Raw genomic sequence first — 20,318 nt, 5'->3', positions numbered from 1 at the left:
ACGGTTTATCTTAAATGTTAAAGGTATTTCGATAACCCGTACAAGATATGGTTCGACTTTTTTTAGATAGGCCACACATAGAATGCGATTAAATTGGGTAATTTGCATATGATCTCATTCGACTTTATAGTATAGGTATTATTTGTTCGACTTACCTTAATTTAACAATATATGTATGAATTGTCTTTAGGAGTCGAATGAAATAATGTACGAGTTACCTTATTAATCGTTTGGTATTATGTACAAATTATCTAAGAAGTCGAATATCATATTGTACGGTTTATCTTAAATGTTAAAGGTATTTCGATAACCCGTACAAGATATGGTTCGACTTTTTTTAGATAGGTCACACAAAGAATGCGATTAAATTGGGTAATTTGCACATGATCTCATTCGACTTTAAAGTATAGGTATTATTTGTACGACTTACCTTTATTAAACAACTATAATGTATGAATTGTCTCAAGGAGTCGAATGAAATAATGTTCGAGTTACCTAAATAATCGTCTGGTATTATGTACAAATTATCTATGAAGTCGAATATCATAATGTACGGTTTATCTTAAATGTTAAAGGTATTTCGATAACCCGTACAAGATATGGTTCGACTTTTATTTAGATAGGCCACACATAGAATGCGATTAAATTAAGTAATTTGTACATGATCTCATTCGACTTTATAGTATAGGTATAATATGTACGACTTACCTTAATTAAACAATATATAAGTACGAATTGGCTGGAGTCGAAGGAAATCAGTTACAAGTTACCTAATTTTTCGTCTGCTATTATGTACGAATAATCTAAAGAAGTCGAATATAATAATGAACGGTTTATCTAAAATGTTCATTTTTTAGATAACTCATACAAGATATGATTCGACCTATAAGGTAGGTCATACATACAATTGTCAATAATTTTGGTAATTTGTACATGATCTCATTCGACTTTATAGTATAGGTATTATTTGTTCGACTTACCTTAATTAAACAATATATTATGTATGAATTGTCTAAAGGAGTCGAATGAAATAATGTACGAGTAATTATTAACATTAATCGTTTGGTATTATGTACAAATTATCTAAGAAGTTGAATATCATAATGTAAGGTTTATCTTAAATGTTAAAGGTATTTCGATAACCCGTACAAGATATGGTTCGACTTTTTTTTAGATAGGTCACACATAGAATGCGATTCAATTGGGTCATTTGCAGAAGATTTCATTTGACTTTATAGTATAATATGTACGACTTACCTTAATTAAACAATATATAAGTACGAATTGGCTTGAGTCGAATGAAATAAAGTACAAGTTACTTAAAAATGTTATTTACATATCACGACCGACATTGCAAAAAATTGATTTTATGTACCGATTAGCAAAATAATCATTTCACACTCGAAGCGAATTAAGTCATGTTCCGTAACTCAATGTGTTCATTAATTTAAAGAAAAAACGCCCCCCCCCCCCAAAGTTTCCATTTTTAATATTCACTGTTTTGCATGCAGCAATGGTATAGCCAAAAACATGTCATTTATACTTTATAGTATGTTACTGAATAATTTAAAGTATTTTTTCATTAATTTTAAAAAGAAGACATAAATAATTCGCGCATGCAACTCTGGCCCTCGAAGGATCCTTGCGGACTGTACTGATGTATATGTCTTTGTATCATCCTGAAAAGACAAAGTTAAATTTTGACAACTTTAAGTTATCGTTAGGTGAAGATCGATTAATAAAGACCATGGGCCATATCGATCATCTCGACAATAATGTCTTTTTAGCTATGCATTTTGTATCTAGTTTTAGTAATTAAAAAATTATATTAATTAAACATTTATTTAATTTTTTATGCTTCTTGATTTATCCACATGTAGCTTGTTTTCTCTCTAATCGTTACTGCAAGAAAAGGGCTTAGCCACTGTTTTTGGAAAATATATTTTTTTTACATCTTGGAATATAATCTTATTGAAAATACACTTGAACTGCTAACATTAATTTTTTGGCATACTGGTGTAGGCCGTTGAAATTGTGAAAAATAATTTTTCATTAGATATTCGAGGAACGTGTCGTGTGACCTTAATTCATTTACAAATAGAATTATTTATTATCAATTAAGAGTGTAGGATGGTGAAATTCCACGAAGGCGACAACATTCACAGTTTTTGTAAAGGACACCGTGAATTTCACAATCCCACATGAGTATATAATAAATGATTATTTTTTTTGCATTACTCCACATTAAAACTGATGTCTGACAAGTTTCTGTTATGACTTACAAAACTTTACTTTCGGTTTATCCATCCGTGTGCTACAAGTAGTGCAAGTAAAAAAAAAGAGCGACAATTTTTTCAATGAAAATATGATATATTGTAATCAATTAAGCAAAACAATTTATTGATGGATTACCTTTTTCCATCATGATATATCTATTTTTTACAGATGATGATGTTTGTTAACGTTTAACAGCGGCAGAGTGGTACACATGCAGTGTAAGACAGAAAAATCTCGCACTGCTGTCTCACATTGGACAACCCAATCTCACACTGGTAATAATGCAAGAAAAATAATATTGTATCATGTTATATCACTTCACTCAATATATATAATAATGTAAAAATTCGCCCTGGACCTGAAGCTTAGAATCGTAGGACTGAGTACGATAACTGTTACAAACACTACTGTGTAGACTTACTTACCTTTGATGAAACGAGCCACGACTACTGCTGTTGGTGCCACCATCAGCTGCTACGAAGGACTCAAAATCATTCCTTTTCCTGTCGCAGACTGAAAAGCAACATGTGGAACTCTTCAGTGTTGCCTAGTGACTTTGAATTAAGCATGGCAGAAACAGACAGGTGCATGTTGAAAGATTGTATAGATTTGACTTTGGGACCTAATAATCTTGATAAATATCATACTTAAATACAAAAATCTGAATCTGTGAATATGGCATATTTAAAATCAAATCAAAAATGTACAAGTAGTAGAAATTTCAAAAGTAGAATACATTGGAACTTTGTGAATCTGTAGGGACACCTGTTGTAAAAGGAAGTAGAGTGGTCCATTATCAACACTGTGCCGGATAATTATGCCAGTGCCAAGGTGGCATTTTTGGAAAAATTCATACATACAATATGATAGACAATTGTCTAGAAAGTATATATCCACTTTTGTTTTTAGTGTGTTTCACCTGACAGGTGAGATATTTACCTTAAATTAATAGCTAATAGGAAAATTATAATTCCCATAGGAGAAAAGATTCTCCTACAGGAAATATTGACAATCTTATAGAATTTTCTAAAAATCCTAGAGGAATTATACACCCTGTAGGAGAATGGTATTTCCTGTGGGAATTTTATTCAAACAAGCGGTTTTCCTGTAGGAAACTAATATCTCCTATTGGATTTTATCAAATCCTGTCGGAATTGAAATTCCTGTAGGAAATTCTTGTATTCCGATAGGAAATTTCAAATTACCTAAAGGAATATTGATTTCCTATGGGGAAAATTATTTACCTGTAGGAAGTTATTTTTGAAAGGTAAATATCTCACCTGAGAGGTAACAAAGGTGGTTGTAAACTCTTTAATCAATGATCTATCATGTGGCATATTTGACTTTTTCGATATATGCAGCTTAGACGGGTGCAAATATGCCACCTTGGCACTGGCATAATTATCCGGCAAAGTGTTCATCTAAATAGGCAAAATACTTTAAAATGAAACAAAAACTGATATCAGCTTTATTCATACCAAAAACTTACAACATAGCACAGTAAATGGTCAAGATTTCAGCATAAATCGTGTGGTCTAATTTCGAAACCTATATCTCTTGCGTTTACAGAATAAAAGCACGTTATTGAAATGCATCGTTAGATTTATAATATAAATAATGTATACAGCCAAAAATTAAAATCTCAGCAACATTTAATCAAGATTCTTTTTTTTGCTCCAAGATTGGGGGGGGGGGTATATTTCGCCTTGAGTTGTACGCCCCTGTCCTTAGCCCTGGACCTGAAGCTTATATGCGCAAGACCGAGTACAAAAACTATTACAAACACTACTCCGTAGACTTACCTTTGATGATACGCGCCGCTACCTAGGACAGTGCGTAAAGTCCTGTCAAATTCATTCATTTTCCTGTCGCGGACTGAAAAGCAACAAGTGGAACTCTTCAGTGTTGCCTAGTGACTTTGAATTAGGCATGACAGAAGAAGACAGATGCTTATTAAAAGACTGTAAAGATTTGACTTTGGGACTTAATAATCTTGATAAATATCATACTTGTATACAAAAATCTGAATCTGTGAATATGGCATATTTAAAATCAAATCAAAAATGTACTACAAGTAGTAGAAATTTCCAAAGTAGAATATATACAGTTGTGCACTCACTCAATCGGGGTCATGGAAATTCAACATTGGAACTTTATGAATCTGTAGGGGCACTTGTTGTAAAAGGAAGTAGAGTGGTCCATCATCTATAAAACAACAGCAAAATAGGCAAAATACTTCGAAATTAATAGAGTTTCTGTTTCATTTTAAAGTATTTAGAATAGTTTGCTGCTAGATCTAAAAGATATCAGCTCTATGATAACAAGAGGCCCAGGGGCCACATCACTCACCTGAGCAACAAAAGTCATAATTCTGATTAAATGAGCATTACAGTATGAAATTCAAAATATCTTGAAAATAAGCACAGTATATCTTGATCAAAAGTAAAAAAATAAATCTGCCAATTTTTTACCACATATTTTTATGGTAAATACATGTGCCAAAAACCCCTTTTGTTCTTTTGGTATTTGTGAGAAAATTTCACTCCATTCCTATTTAAAAATCTCCCAATTGTGGCCCCACTTTTCTCCAGGGAATCATGGTATAATCATGTATCACCTATGTATAAATTTGACATCCCCCATTATGGCCCACCGTACCCTTGGGAACCATGATTTGAACAAACCTGAATCTACAGCAGTTTCAGAAAACCAGAAAATTCTATCAGTCATTTGGACGGATTACTTAAATGTGTTCTACCAGTCTCGAGCAAATTCTATCAGTCCAAATAAAACAGCAACTAACAGTAGGTGTTGTTCAGTGTTAATTACTAATCAAACTTAATAAAGAGATTTTGATAAATAAATAACTAGCCAAATAAGCAAAGACCTTTCTTGTGCTGCCAAACAGTAATGCTGATTCAGAAAGAGCTTTTAGGTTGTTGTTTTTTTATTTTTAAAACACACTGAATTTCGCTTGGAACTTAACAATAAAACATTGAATGGACATACTATCTTGTATATTCAACCAGTCTGTGGATTGCTTTGAGTATATACCAACATCAGAATAAGTGAAAATTTCAAAATCAGCAACTGTCGGTTACAATGTTCTTTGCAATGAAATATTAAACATACATTTTAACTTATATTTCGGTTGTATACTAGATTCCATTTGAATTTCATGGTAAATATGTCATGAATGTCATTACGCGCTATGACCAGATTTTTCACCTTCCAAATCTGGTCATGACCAGACTTTCACATGTTGGAGGTTGGCAAGTATGCTTTGTGTATGTGCCACAAACTCACAACGTTCAACCGTATTCTGGCCTTGACAATTTCTTTTGATTTTAAATGAATATATGGTGTTTTCTGATCAGATACAATAGAAAGTCTAAAATTTATGGAGGAAGAAGTGAAAGTCAATTTCTTAAAGTGAAACAGCCGTGTTTGGCCCACCTCAACACATGCGGAACAAGTCATACCATTAATCTCACTATTTTCAACCATTCCCTGCCTTTTTGCCACTCTGGTGTAAATTTGCGAACACAAGTCTATTAATACTTTGCCTTTTTCTAAATTGCTTTTCATTTAACACCATGTTTTGAGCCTGGTATAAAGTTAATTTGGCAACAACATGATGCTAGATCAGTGTAGGATTAAGCGCTTAAAAAAAACGTTAATTGAACGCTCCCTAAAAGCGTTTTTGAGGTTATGATTAAAAGACAAAAATGCTGTGTATACATCAAATATTTCCAGATGGTGAACTAGATGGCAAAATATCTTTTTTTATCGGACATTTCGATTTTCTATCGGTTTTGTCGATGGGACTGATAGTTTTCGGAAACTTTGTGACTACATTACCTAAGGATGCTTCCACACAAATTTAAATCTTTCTCGCCAAATGGTTTTGAGAAGAAGATCTCTCAATATTTGGTATGGTCGAATATATATCTGCCCCCAATTTTAAACATTTTTTAAATAGTATCGTATAAAAATCAAATCTTTAGAAATCATTATACAGAGGATGCCTATCACTTTAATCTTGATATAAGTAATCATCATTATTCATTAGCTGTTCGTTTATGATATCACCTAAATGAGCTACATGTAATTCCCGAAAAAGTTGTCATATTTTTTATATACAGTTTGCATTTGGAAGTAAAGAGCGCAGGTCTGCTCAAGTACAATTTTTAATTTAGTTTTTGTTTATATATTTAAACACATTATACTAAAAAGTAGTACTTGAGCAAGCATGCGCTCTATGTTACCCAATCGAAAAACCATCTGAAAACACCCATATTTTGCCATAAAACATCAAGTTATCAAAGTAAGACAATGTTCATGACGTGAAAAACATGAGTCCCCTTTACCCAATGATGCTTTGTGTCAAGTTTGGGTGAAATCGACCCAGTGGTTCTGGAGAGGAAGATGAAAATGTGAAAAGTTTATGAGGACATACAATGGACAAATCATGATTACAAAAGCTTACTTGACCCTTTGGCTCAGGTGAGCTAAAAAGTATAAAGACAAGTAAATCACTTTTAATAACAGATCCAAGTAAATTAAATGTGAAAAGGAGGGGGTGTCTGCATGGGTGGGTAGTTTAATGGGTGGTGTATGTAGTTAATCTTTATATCATACAGTAAAACTTGTTGAATCCGGATGTTGTGCATTCCGGCATGACGTCCAATCTGACGAAATTATTCAGTCTCTTGACATTTTCCTATCATTTTATGTTAATGTTGTGCAATCCGGATCTTGTCTTGTCTGTAAACTAGCCGCAATAAAAAGAACCGACTGCTTATAATTAGTGAGAGTTATCTCCCGTAATCCGGCCACTTGTCGATCGGCCTTAGGTGGGTAATTATTGCTCAACTGACAATTATCGATCAATTTCCCCATTGCTGCTATTAATTTGAACAACTGTGAGTATAAATCCAAACTAGCAACTCATTTTAGCGATGGCGTTAAGTCTTGTAATGAAATAAATACGCATTTTTTTTTTAGCAAAAATTAGATCATTATACTTCAACCCAATTTTTTTTCAGGTTGAGATTCCGGCTACCGCGGGAGTAAGACTGTCGATTTTGTTCGTAATGCCCGTTGTACCCTCAGAGTTTCATTTTATTCTGTCAAAATGCTCCATTCTTTATTAAATTCTCGTTTAAACTAAAAGACATTTAGCAGCAGTTTTGTAGAATTTTGAAAAAAACATTTAGAGGCTTGTCATTTACACAGAACTGTACATTGGGTTTCTCGTGTTTTGTAATAGCATTTAAAGGGGACTTATACCCTTAGTTAAGTTCATTGGAACATGAGTAAAAGTTTACTTTGTGCCTAAATTTTATTTAAATATTTATATTCTTATTGATTATTGGGAAAATAAACACATTCGTTTAGGAAAAATGTACCTTTTTGGATTTGGACAGGTTTCTTCAATGGAGACGCCGTATTGTACATAACGTTGAACACAACTCATTCAAATTAATAATTTTCATTGCAAAATATCAAAACTAAATTACCGTAAATCTTGTGATATTGCTTATGCTCTGCAATAATATACCTCTAAAAATAAGGCAAGAGTTGAATTATTGAAGCTAGCTGCAGACTTACCTTTAGACAAGCAGGTCTGTCCATGGAGGGAAAAGGTTCATCACTCAGCACATCTCCGAAATCGGGCGAGGTATGCCGAGTGCAAAACTCAAGGACCGTGTCCGATGTCGCTAAAACGAGAAGCGTTCAGCAAATAATATCAGAAACAATTCAAGATCTATGAATTATATAAATAGGTAACGGAAATATGACTATAGCCTCGGTAGTGTTTAGTACCTTTAGATTGTGACAACTCCGAAATGAAAGCATCCAAAAACTGTGTTAAAATCGACCCACATCAAGTTCACAAAATTGAGCTAAACATAGTTTCACATTTTATAAATTAGATTAATCGACTATTAACTATAGTTTATAAACTATAATCAATGATTCGTTTACTTTAGTTTTAATCTTAAAAACAATATTTAATGGTTGTAAACTATAGTTTACGAATGATAATCTTCATAGGCGTCGGAACCTGGGGGGAGGGGGGGGGGCTTAACCCCCCCCCCCCCACACACACACACACTTTTTTTGCAAGGTTAGACCTTACCATATGGCACATAGCAAATTTACATATATAAAAAATTGAAGTATCATCTATTCCATTAGTCAAACATAGGTTATCATAGATTACTAAGCTCACCGAGACGGAGCATCACCCTTATGAGACATCACCTTCATAAGACCACCTTTATCATTTTATATGAAAATCATACTTTATGATCTTGGATATTCATGGATTCTGTTTTGACAAAATATCGTATATCATCTGATAATTTTTTTTATGATAATCATATGTTCATATGTTAATCAATACAATGATATAAAATTAAATATTGCATCATGTCATATTTCTAATATAATATATATCATATAATAAATAAAATACCGTAATAAACAATAATGAGATTTGATATTGTAACGTATGATATGACATTGTATTGTGTTATACCTTATTGTATTTGATCACATAATACAATATCATAAAATATAATACAATATAGTATCATATTACAATATCATATTACATAATACATCATAACACTGAAACATGATATTATATTGTATAATATAGAATGATATTGTATTGAATGACACTGAAACATATTTGGTACATTATATGATATTATATCATATAATACAATATAATTTGATTCCAACATTGTATCTTATCAAATGATACAATATTATGTGATATGGTAAAATATTATAAAATACATTATTATATTATACATATTGCATCATATGACACAATAAAATATATTACAATATCATATAATACAATTTCATGTGATATGATAATATATTATATAAACCAATATCATATCATACAATATCGTATGATACAATATTATAAAATATTACAATATCATATAATACAATTTCATGTGATATAATTCTATATTACTGAAACCAATATCATATTATACAATATTGTATGATACAATATTATAGAATATACAATATTGTATCATAGGATACAATATAATATTTTGCAATATCTTATGTAATTGTATCATGTGATAAAATAATAAATTAAAAATACAATATAATATTTTACAATATTGTATCATAATATACAATACTATACATAACAATATCATGATACATAAACATATCATAAAATATCAAAAAAATTGATACAATATCATATCGTATTGTATAACTTTTTATAATATAACATATGATATCATATTGTATCATATCAAACAATATTGTTTCATATCATACAATACTTTATCATAGGAATCATGTTATATCATTTATCAACAAACACATCTATCTATATAGCTGGTTTGAGTGAGGTAGGAGATTTCTTTAGCATCCTTGATCATGGAGATCAGGCTCTGCTTCTGAAGCAACCTCTGCATTTAATTTATAATAAAGTTAAATCAACTATGCAAGCTATCATCTATAAAACATGTGACCTGTTCCAAAAAACTAAACCTCATCCAGCATCCGAAATCTATGGCTCAGATTCAGCATTCAAGCCCATCAGGTGCATTTGTATCATAAGACGCATCATCCATGCAATTTTGGTGAAGTTTGGACCAGTAATAACTAAGATATCATCATCAGAGGGCACTAGCAATTAAAACCTTAACTTCCTTCAGCATCCGCAACCTATGGCTCAGATTCAGCATCCATGCCTGTCAGGTGCATCTGTATTATAAGACACACCATCCATTCAAGTTTGGTGAAGTTAGGACCAGTAATAACTAAGATTTATTTTTTAGCATCCTTGATAATGGAGATCAAGCTCTGCATCTGAAGCTACCCCTGCGATTCATTCATATTACAGTTAAATCAACTATGCAAGTTTGAAATAGTACTATCATCTATTAAACATGTGACCTGTTCCTAAAAACTTAACTTTATCCAGCATCCGAAACCAGACTATGCATTCAAGCCTGTCAAGTGCATCAGTATCATAAGACACACCATCCATGGAAGTCTGGTGAAGTAAGGACAAATAATAACTAAGTTATCATCATCAGAGGGCACCTGTTTCAAAAACTTTATCTAACCAGCTCTTAAAACCTTAACCTCCTCCAGCATCCGAAACCTATTGCTCAGATTCAGCATTCAAGCTTGTCAGGTGCATCAGTATCATAAGACGCACCATCCATACAAGTTTGGTGAAGTTAGGACCAGTAGTAACTAAGATTAATCATCAGAGGGCACCTGCAACAAAAACTTTAACCAGCTCTAAAAACCTTAACCTCTTCCAGCATCCGAAACCTATTGCTCAGATTCAGCATTCAAGCTTGTCAGGTGCATCAGTATCATAAGACGCATCATCCATACAAGTTTGGTGAAGTTAGGACCAGTAGTAACTTAGATATTGCTATCAATGGGTACCCGCAACAAAAACTTTAACCTGCTCCAAAAACCTTAACCTCCTCCAGCATCCGAAACCTATAGCTCAGATTCAGCACTCAAGCCTATCTGGTGCATCAGTATCATAAGGCACACCATCCATGCAAGTTTGGTGAAGTACAGACCAGCAGTAACTAAGATACTGCTATCAAAGGGCACCTGCAACAAAAACTTTAACCTGGTGCAACAACCTTAACCTCCTCCAGCATCTGAAATTTAGGACCCAGATACAGTATCCAAGTCTTTCAAGTCCATAGGTAGGTCCAGATGCATCATCCATGCAAGTTTGGTGAAGATAGGACAAGTAATAGCTTAGATACAGGACCTGCAACAAAAACTTTAACCAGGTCCGGACGCCGACGCCGACGCCGACGCCACCGCCGACGCCGAGGGTATAGCATAAGCTCTCCTTGACTTCGTCTCGGTGAGCTAAAAATGGACAAAACTCCGAGATTTGCTACTTTAATCCTTCATAATTCATAGAAAATGGTTGTTAAAAACATGATTTTTCATTGTGTTTTCCCAAAATTTTAAGCCCTGTACACCCTTTGAAACAAAGACATTGTTATGAAGCTTAAGCATCATTATAGAATTTATATCTTAAATTTTATAAACCTACCTGTAGGCACATTTCATTTACTAGATCTTGACCTTAAGAGGGATGTTGAAAATTGCAGTTAAAGGTATATACAACACCCCCACCCCCCTCCACGGATTAGAAATTTTATGATTTTGGGGGGTATTTTTTTTTTGGGGGGGGGGGGTACATGTAGGTAAGAATTTTCTTTGGAGTTATAGGTATACTACGCTACCCCCCTCCCCCGAATTAGGAATTTCATGATTTTGTATTTTTTTCTGCTTGTTAAGCTTTTAAGCTTTCTGATGATTATTCTAGTCCCCCCCCCCCCCCTTTCAATTTGCTTCCGATGCCACTGATCTTGGTAAGGTTTATCTGTCTACAATTTAGATAACGTTAACAATAGATTTTTCTGATGAATATAGATTCACATTTTATTCATGCATGTACACTATACAGCAAATTTAATTTTCCTTTTAGATAAAAATAGGGCGAGTTTTTAATCCTTGACAACTATGAGGCCAAAATAAAATTATTGCTTGTATGGAATTGCCCGCCGCCTCATTTGAATACTCCCCGCTGATAAAATTTTATCCGCAAAAAATACACAACTTTATTTGCTTTTTTTCGTGATACAATGTTTACATATTAGTTCGTTCGTCAAAATATTTTTTGGGCGAGGGGGTCGATCAGTGAAAAAGAAATAGTTCGTAAACATTTCCTCTTTTTATTGAAATTTTTACTGAAGCAAACTTTTGATTTGAAATAAAAAAAACTATATCCATCCTTGGTCTGAATACCCAATGCGGTAATTCCACACAAACGATTTTTTCAGGATGGCCTGTCAGTATTTCAATTTACACCATATTAACCACATATAGCATATATCCGATTTGATTTTTAAATCAGTCTGCTCGTTTCTGGGCTGCAGTATCTTTCCCATGAGAAATCGGCGTCTTCACTCTCTTTATAAAGTTATGAAGTAGATACAAGCCATGATTCCACTCGGAATTTTCTGCTTATTGACTACAGTCTTCTGAATTTTCCTCTTAATTTTTTATATTGATTTGCAAGTATAATTATTAAACCTATCAACAATTTTCAATTTATGTATTTTCATACAGTTACACAAAATTGGAGGGGTCATTAGGTTTTTAGTTTTTAAAATGGGTTTATTAGATACGCAAATATGAACATTTGAGAAAAAAAGACGACTCGCAAATAAGGGGTGGGGGCTTGGTTGACCGTATGTATCCGTATTTTTTAATGAGTTTGTATTTTAGTATATTTCTTTAAATTGCATGTAACATTAGATGAAATAAATTGAAAAAGTAACGATATCCCTGCACTTAAAAGGATGGTCATTTTTTTACCACTCCGGTTTTTCCAAAAATTACGCGAGAAGCCATACCGGTATATTTTAGACGGGAAATCAAATGATTCAAATCACGTGTATTCAGTTTAATTTTTTAAAGTGATATGATATTGGTGCTCCATTTTTTTGTAATCTATGGCGTACCGCTTCTAAAGTACATAAAATTACGCGCGAAAATTACCTAATAGACGGTACGACGTAAAATCTTTATGACGTCATTAGGTAGACGTTTGTAAAAATGCAATGTGTGAATACGAAAAGATGAGTGGAGACTTTCGAGACTTTGAGGACATAAAGTGTCTCTTAGCAGACAAGCCTAACAAAATCAGTCTACTCGACGAAGAGACAGGAGGTAAACATGGTACTGTTGACAGTGGTATAGGAGAACGGTTAACAACAAGGGGGAAGCTGCTGAAGGAGAGGAGGAAGATTGTGGATGTTCAGGTTTTCATGGCGTTGATAGGATTTGTAATTATGCTTGTAGAAAATGAATTATTCTACGCAGGATTCATAACAAAACTCTCAACAATGTCGATTGTTCTAAAATCTTTCGTGTCGATATCTACCGTCATATTGCTTATTGCCGTTGTTTTGTACTACGTGACAGAAATCAAAATGCGCATGACCGACAATCAAATTGATGACTGGAGGTTACTTGTGGCATTCCCAAACACGAACTTAAAACTGTTTCTTGAAATGCTGATCTGCATTATCCACCCCCTACCGTATAATGTGACCATTCCAATCAGCGGACCTGACGGGGATACAGTCTACGTTTCACTTGACCCAGTGCTGTCTATCCTTATGATATTTCGTGTCTACCTTCTTGGCCGGGTGGCTGTTGTACACAACAAGCTACTCTCAGGTACAGCCACCCGTAGTTTAAGTGCATTCAACAGAGTAGATATTGACGGCCTTTTCGTGTTCAAAGCATTGATGACGTCAAACCCAGGAAGTGTTTTGATCGCCATTATGGTCTTCATACTGCTGACCAACTCTTGGGCCATGAGGAACTGTGAAACTTTTTACCAGTTTGAGAGGGAGAATTCAAATTTCTGGAATTCAATGTGGATAATATCTATCACTTTTCTGACCGTCGGCTATGGAGACACGTACCCCGTCAGCGTCTGTGGACGTTGTGTATCCGTGACGACCGGCATGATGGGGATAGGCACTACTGCACTGTTAATCACCGTCATACTACAAAAACTAGAACAGACGCGTGCAGAAAAGTACGTCTACAGCTTCGTCAAGAAAGCCCAGTTGGATAACGGAAGGAAAATGGCCGCCGCTGACGTCATCAAAAATTGGTTCCAACTTTGTAACCTTCGCAGACGATATAGCGTTATTACCCGTGATCAGATTCGTGTGCATAGAAAGCTCCAGCATGCCATATATACCATGCGAGAAGCGAGGAACAGGAGAGATTCTATAGGGGAGTCCACAATTGGACTGATCGAGATCAGCAAAGCTATAAGTGACGTGGAACAAAGGACGGAATCGCTACAGACAGCTATCAAGGAAATTAAACCAGGACTTGTACATATGCAGAGGACCACCAGAGATCTGCAACTCATGATAAACGACATCTACAAAGTCCTGATTAAAAAGTGACGCAAAAAAGGACACGACATGTGATTCCAACAAAGTGGATAGAGCAGACTCTCTTAAACGCTCAATAGACTACAATATTTTTTATAATTCATTAAAATGATTTACAGATAAAACATTTTGTTTCAGTAATTCGGCTAAATATGCATAAAATTATTATACATGTAACTTTAAGTAAAATGCACAAAATGTCATGGATGTCCAGCGGAATTTTCGTTTTGTCTACAGTGATGAATTTAACATCGAATAACGAGCAGCTAAACTAGATCCTTTCATTTTCTCCTGAAACAGTAGGTTGAATTGTTTTTCTTGATCTGCAGAGAAGTGATTCTTCCAATCCCCAACATGGCCTGCAACCAAGCAAAATATTTCATGTACCAAACAACCCACCTGACAAGTGACTAAATATGACTTACATATCAAATACCAGTATAATGCGTGTATTGTCCTGAAAAATGATGAAGGTGGCGTTAACGCAATGCATGCTGATAAAGTTTTAGCATTATTTAACCATGTAATACACCTATCAGTTGCTAAAATATTTACCAATGTAGCTAATTAAAAAAGTAACGGATTAAAAACTGAAATTCAACTTTTTCTTTTAAACCAGAAACACAAAATGGGGCAAAATCTTAAACAATGATTTGCAAAAATTATCATCTATTAGGTTGAAGTACATTACATACATGTACAGTTATATCACTGAAAGACACGTTTTACCTGTGGAATACGTCTAAAATATATGCTGAAAACTAATTGACCAACAGTTTGCTTGGTTTTAGACTTCATCAAATTTTTATGTCGAATTCAAGTACAGTAAAAATATGAATTAAAATACCTTTTCTGAACATAAAAGACGTTTGGTGAGTTTTCATGCGTTCCTTGACATTTGATATACCACAGTCTCTAGCTATTCTAGCTGCATTTTCTTGGGTTAAGGGTAATTCTAAATAATCAGCTATTTTTCTAGTGGCCCTTTCTTCATCCTATAAGTATAAAAATCATCACACCATAAAAATGTTAACCATGCTCAAACAGAGGCTGGACATCTCTTACTAGCTATAACAAAGTAATAAAAAAGAAAGTATTGTTGAAATAACCAGTATAAAATATACATAATTAAAATTCTTGCCATTTAAGCTTACCGTTTTCATATCTTCGTAAAATAGCGTCATCACATTATTGGTTTTGGCAAACTGTTCATACTGTCGTTCATACTGAAACCAATCTCCGTAAATAAAATCTGCAGCAAGTAGATAAGATAAAAAAATATGTTCCAGTTTGATTTGTCGAAAAATTCTTCATTTTTATGCATACAAGACTAATCCAATAAAACTTTATTTATTTAAATTGAAACAAGTAAGAATACACACGCAGCATGTCCTCCATATAGTCTTTCAAACGCAAATATGAATCTTCAGTGCGTAAGTTTACGAGGGTTATATTTATCAAATGGAGAATAGGTTACAATTTATAATGATAAGCACTTGTATTATGGGTATATCGGTATATGCCCATATGCTAGTTATAAACTTTATTTTGACGGTTCTTTTATATATATATAGATGAATATATAAATTATATATCAGAGGAATTTAATGATTTAAAAATAGATACCGTGGAATCATTCAAATTCGTGGGGGCCAATTTTCGTGGATTGTTGGTTTTTTGCTTATTCGTGGGGGATCCTTTAATTTCGTGGATGTGTTGGTTTTCAGTTTTAGTAAGAAAACTAACAGTAAGCGAAATCACAAACTACATGTTATTTACCGGTAACATATCAATAATTATCTTACCCCCAGACATAAAATTGGACAAATGCTGGTCCCACTCTCTGGTGAAGTATCTCTTAAATCTCGGTACGCTCAGATAATGGTAATAGGACGACACTACCACGTCCCGGGGGTCACGAATCATGTGGAATGTCTTCCCACCTCTGCTCAAGTGTTTTCGAGGCAGGTATTGCACAGGTAGATGTGTGTAGAGGATGCGTGGGGAGGGGAGTTTAGTGAGGGCAGTGATGTCCGACAACAGATCCAAAAAACACGCTTCCATCCTAGGTAAAGGTGCTGTGGTCTGCTCATCGTATAGTAATTTACAGAGGATTTCATGGAGCCAGTGACTTCCTGTAAAATTCCAATATTTTTTTTCCAGCAATTATTTACTTATTTTATGATAATGATACAAATGAATTTCCCCTTACTGATACATTCAATTCAATGCTTAGATACAATCATAAACCATTAACAGCGCCTATTGGTTAATCTCGTGCTTAATATAAGGCCTAATAAAACCTAAAAACTAGAAGAAAAAAAGCAAACAAAAACAACAACAACAAAATAACAACAAAACTAAAAAAATTTGTAATTCTTTAAATCAAGATAGTATTACAGAGCTCTCTTGCCTGATTTAGGGTAGGCGTTCACAAGGATATCCGTTTCTCTTGTATCTAGATCCTGTATTTCCTTTAGCCTTTTCTCAGGGTCAACATTAAAACTTGGAAACGGGGGAAGAAGAAACCCCTCGCGACTCCGAGGAAGAGGAAGAAACGATGCCATTTCTCTGTTTGAAAGAGGCACAAATAAATCCTTTGCTGGCTTCGTCGTATTCACTACATACGAGCTGGACCGCGACGATTTTTTTGTATAATTATTTCAAGAGCACTTGATCCATGTTGAAAATAGGTATCATTTTTGTATAACAATACGCTGGCTAGCTTGCTCGCAGGGAAAGATGAGGTCCTTTTTTGAAAGAAAAGAAAGTTGTACATATCATTGGATTTGGTTATATGCTTATCCTTTGGTTTTAAAATAACAGAATCTGACCCCTGGGAATCATGATGCAATCTTAAGAATTGTAAACTGTCATAAACAAAATTGAAATGCTACTAAAAGTGTCTTGGTATTAAGTTGTTAATTACAAATTTCAATTGTCATATTATGATATACATTTATTGCATGAATTTTCGGGAAATATGAAGATTTATAATGCAATAAAAGTTTTATTATACCGAACAGCAAACGATGATACAACATACGTCGATTTTTAAGAATTTTTCGACTTGTCGAAAGCAAAAACGTCGTGATTTTTTTTTAGGGGGGGGTGGGTTCTGATTGTCTATCTTTGTTTTCATACATTCGAATCAAATATGCATGTAGTAAAATTGATTATTGTAGAATAAAGAGAATTTAAAAGCTTAAATATTTTTGCTTTCATCATATTTGTCAACATCGTATGCTCATATTGGCTTTTTCATACATTTGGGATGAAAAAAACCCGAGATTTCCGAAAAGGTGAGACATGATATTTATTCCCCGGGAGACACAATGTTTTGTCACCCGGTCACGTGATTGTCTAGAACCAATCAGATGTCGCGTCATATAGAGTAGTCATACTGAGAAATAATAAAATATTTTCTGACATGTTGACATAAGGATCTGACAAGTCAACATAATCATTTTTTAAGTCGACATCATTATTTGACAAGTTGACATAATTATCCAACAATTCGACAAAATTATTTGGTTATAATGGACATAACATCTGAGAAACAACATCATAATCTGAAAAGTCGACTGATAGTATGATATTGACTAGAAACTCAATATTTTGTTGTTAAACCGTGTTAGTGCCACTAACTGCCATTTACCTGTCTTCATAATATCTGACAAGTTGATATAAAGATCTGACAAGTTAACATAATTATTTGACAAGTCGACATAAAGATCTGACAAGTTAAGATAATTATCTGACAGAAAAAATAATATGGCCACTAGTTTAAAGAAAATTATCATTCATATTATAAGCCTAGTGCCAGATAATTATGTTGACTTGTCAGATGTTATGTCTTGTCAAATAATTATGTCGACTTGTCAAATAATTATAACGACTTAAAAGATGATTATGTCGACTTGTCTGATCCTTATGTCGACTGGTCAGAAAATATTATTTCAAATGGACGGCGTGGAAAGGTTAAAGTGTTGAATTCTTAAACATGTGATTAAGTGACAAGTCGACTTAAAGAACTGACAAGTGAACATAATTATCTTACAAGTCGACATCAAGATCTGACAAGTTGACATGATTATCTGACAAGTGGTGGCAGATCTATGCCACCATATATAACTGATCATTTATGAATTTACTGTGTAGAGGACCATTTAATATATATGGGTCACCTTACTTGTGATCCATTGAGCGTGTACTTGTACATGTTCTCTTTCCGAAATAACTTACTCATTTATTAATAATGACACTTACCTTAATTAGTCATACATGTATGGCTTTTTCACGTTCAGTACAGTCCTGGTTCATCGGTTCATTTAAAACTCGGTCGTTGTATGTTGTGGGATATTGCCTTTATTTTTGTATGGAAGCCTTTACGCATCTTTTATATGTGAAAATGAAAAATAACACTAAAACAGATTTTAATGCAAAGTTATAATAAACGTGAGATTTTAATCAAATCGTTTTACGATGGAGAAAGACTTTATGACGTGAATCAATATATTTGAAAGGAAAGGGGCCATTCTTTACTGCAACGCGGGAATAAGCCCACCATGCATGTTTTGCAGGAATATTTAACAGACTTACTTACAAAAACCTTATGGTAAAACTTATTAAATGGACACTCCTCAACTAATCTTATTCATGTGAATATAATTCTATGGTTTTATTGCATATATGTCTATTTTAATGTTTACTTCAAATAAAAACTACAGATTTAAAACTAGGACAATTTTTATAGTTGATGATTCTACATCATGTTGATACTTGTATAGATGTTTATAGTCAGAACCACTTTCTGTGCCTATTCTGATAGCGACATGCAAGTTCTAGTCTGTCAGCTACGCCATACCAGCCCTAAGACGCTTTTACTTTTGGCGCACGAGCACCTTACAATACTCTGCGATCGGAATTTTCTGGCTTTGCAAGAGCTCTCGCATTCGTTGCATGCGTTTTTGTGATCTCATCAAGTTTGCTCAAAATAGTGGACGTGCACACTATTTAGACGCGACCAAATTATTGTAGTGATATTAGTATGAGCCTTTTACAACGTTTTGTGTACTCGCAAGAGCGATACACGATTTTTAAAGATCGTAAGATAAATTGCAGCTGTTTATTTGTGAGTTGTGCGACCATAAGACTGTTGCACAACATGTCTAATGTAATCTTGCAACGTTTAACTATCATTGCAAGATTTATCGGTTTTAGTTTTCATGTTTTGTCACTTGTATTTAATGGATATAGCGTTATTTTCGCCATATGATATTTTCGCATTATTTACGGTTTTGCCTTGTCTTGAATTCGCTCCAACAAAGAGAGATAATATGAGACATCAATTGGAATTCGCCAAATCTTAATATGCTAATTGAAAAAAGAGCGAAATGAACGAAAATAAAACGGGCGAATAATTCCTTTATACAGCATTCGCTGTACATGTATATAATAATCATACACAGTATCTGTTTCAGGCCACAACTGACTTTGGTTTTGGCTGTTGTTTTTGTCTTGTTTGTTCATCTTCTCTTGCATTCAACTATTTCTACTGAAGAGCGTCGGAAAATGTTGGTGTATACATATACATGTATAATCCCCTCTTACTCGTACGAGCATTCGTACGAATTTGCCGCACATTCAATCGTCCGGTCATCTGGTCTTTCCTGCACGATCATATCGCATTATCTTACAACACTCGCTTTCATTGTACTACAGTCGCATATAGACGCAAGATATATCGCAAGATTCAACGCGTTTACAGTGCAAACGGGCGCTCTGAATCGTGCTACATGTAGTTTAGTACGAGTACTTTTCCATATGCAAGTATTTTGGCATAAACTTACGAACCATCTCTATTTTCATTCGCACGAAAATTTTGTCGCTTCCGCCAATTGTGAAAGAAGCTTTAGCCACAAACTTTCTTATATTGGTAGATTCAGTTTATCGCTGATTGGACAAGAAGTATTTAAGTCTAAAAGGCAAAAAAAAATGTGCAATTTTGGA

At 34.0% G+C, this 20,318-nt stretch overlaps 2 protein-coding genes and 1 long non-coding RNA gene across 4 annotated transcripts; 1 reads left to right on the top strand and 2 right to left on the bottom strand.

Moving 5' to 3' along the window:
* Window positions 1–1,531: 1,531 nt before the first annotated feature.
* LOC128156353 (uncharacterized) lies at window positions 1,532–7,982 on the bottom strand. Its single transcript, XR_008239704.1, has 4 exons — window positions 7,891–7,982; window positions 4,397–4,482; window positions 4,080–4,152; window positions 1,532–1,679 (listed from the first exon to the last, which is right to left on the bottom strand). It is a non-coding gene; the product is annotated as an uncharacterized LOC128156353 (long non-coding RNA).
* Window positions 7,983–11,779: 3,797 nt separating this feature from the next.
* On the top strand, window positions 11,780–14,327 carry LOC128170077 (small conductance calcium-activated potassium channel protein-like). The gene has a single exon (XM_052836057.1). It carries the CDS (start codon window positions 12,948–12,950, stop codon window positions 14,316–14,318), a length of 1,371 nt encoding a protein of 456 aa, XP_052692017.1. The 5' UTR covers window positions 11,780–12,947; the 3' UTR covers window positions 14,319–14,327.
* Window positions 14,328–14,383: 56 nt separating this feature from the next.
* Window positions 14,384–18,702, bottom strand: LOC128170086 (sulfotransferase 6B1-like). Of its 2 annotated transcripts, none has more exons than XM_052836065.1 (6): window positions 18,576–18,702; window positions 16,720–17,056; window positions 16,112–16,441; window positions 15,461–15,558; window positions 15,154–15,301; window positions 14,384–14,665 (listed from the first exon to the last, which is right to left on the bottom strand). In XM_052836065.1, exons 2-6 carry the CDS (start codon window positions 16,871–16,873, stop codon window positions 14,538–14,540), a joined length of 858 nt encoding a protein of 285 aa, XP_052692025.1. In that variant the 5' UTR covers window positions 16,874–17,056; window positions 18,576–18,702; the 3' UTR covers window positions 14,384–14,537. The 2 variants fall into 2 exon arrangements, with proteins under 2 accessions (XP_052692025.1, XP_052692031.1); XM_052836071.1 differs by having other exon boundaries at window positions 16,720–16,877; window positions 18,576–18,681.
* Window positions 18,703–20,318: the final 1,616 nt, after the last annotated feature.

This window comes from Crassostrea angulata, chromosome 1 (assembly GCF_025612915.1).
Source record: "Crassostrea angulata isolate pt1a10 chromosome 1, ASM2561291v2, whole genome shotgun sequence".
NCBI lineage: Eukaryota > Metazoa > Mollusca > Bivalvia > Ostreida > Ostreidae > Magallana > Magallana angulata.
The sequence above is the reverse complement of the archived record's forward strand: the minus strand, read 5'-3'. Positions and strand labels throughout refer to the sequence as shown.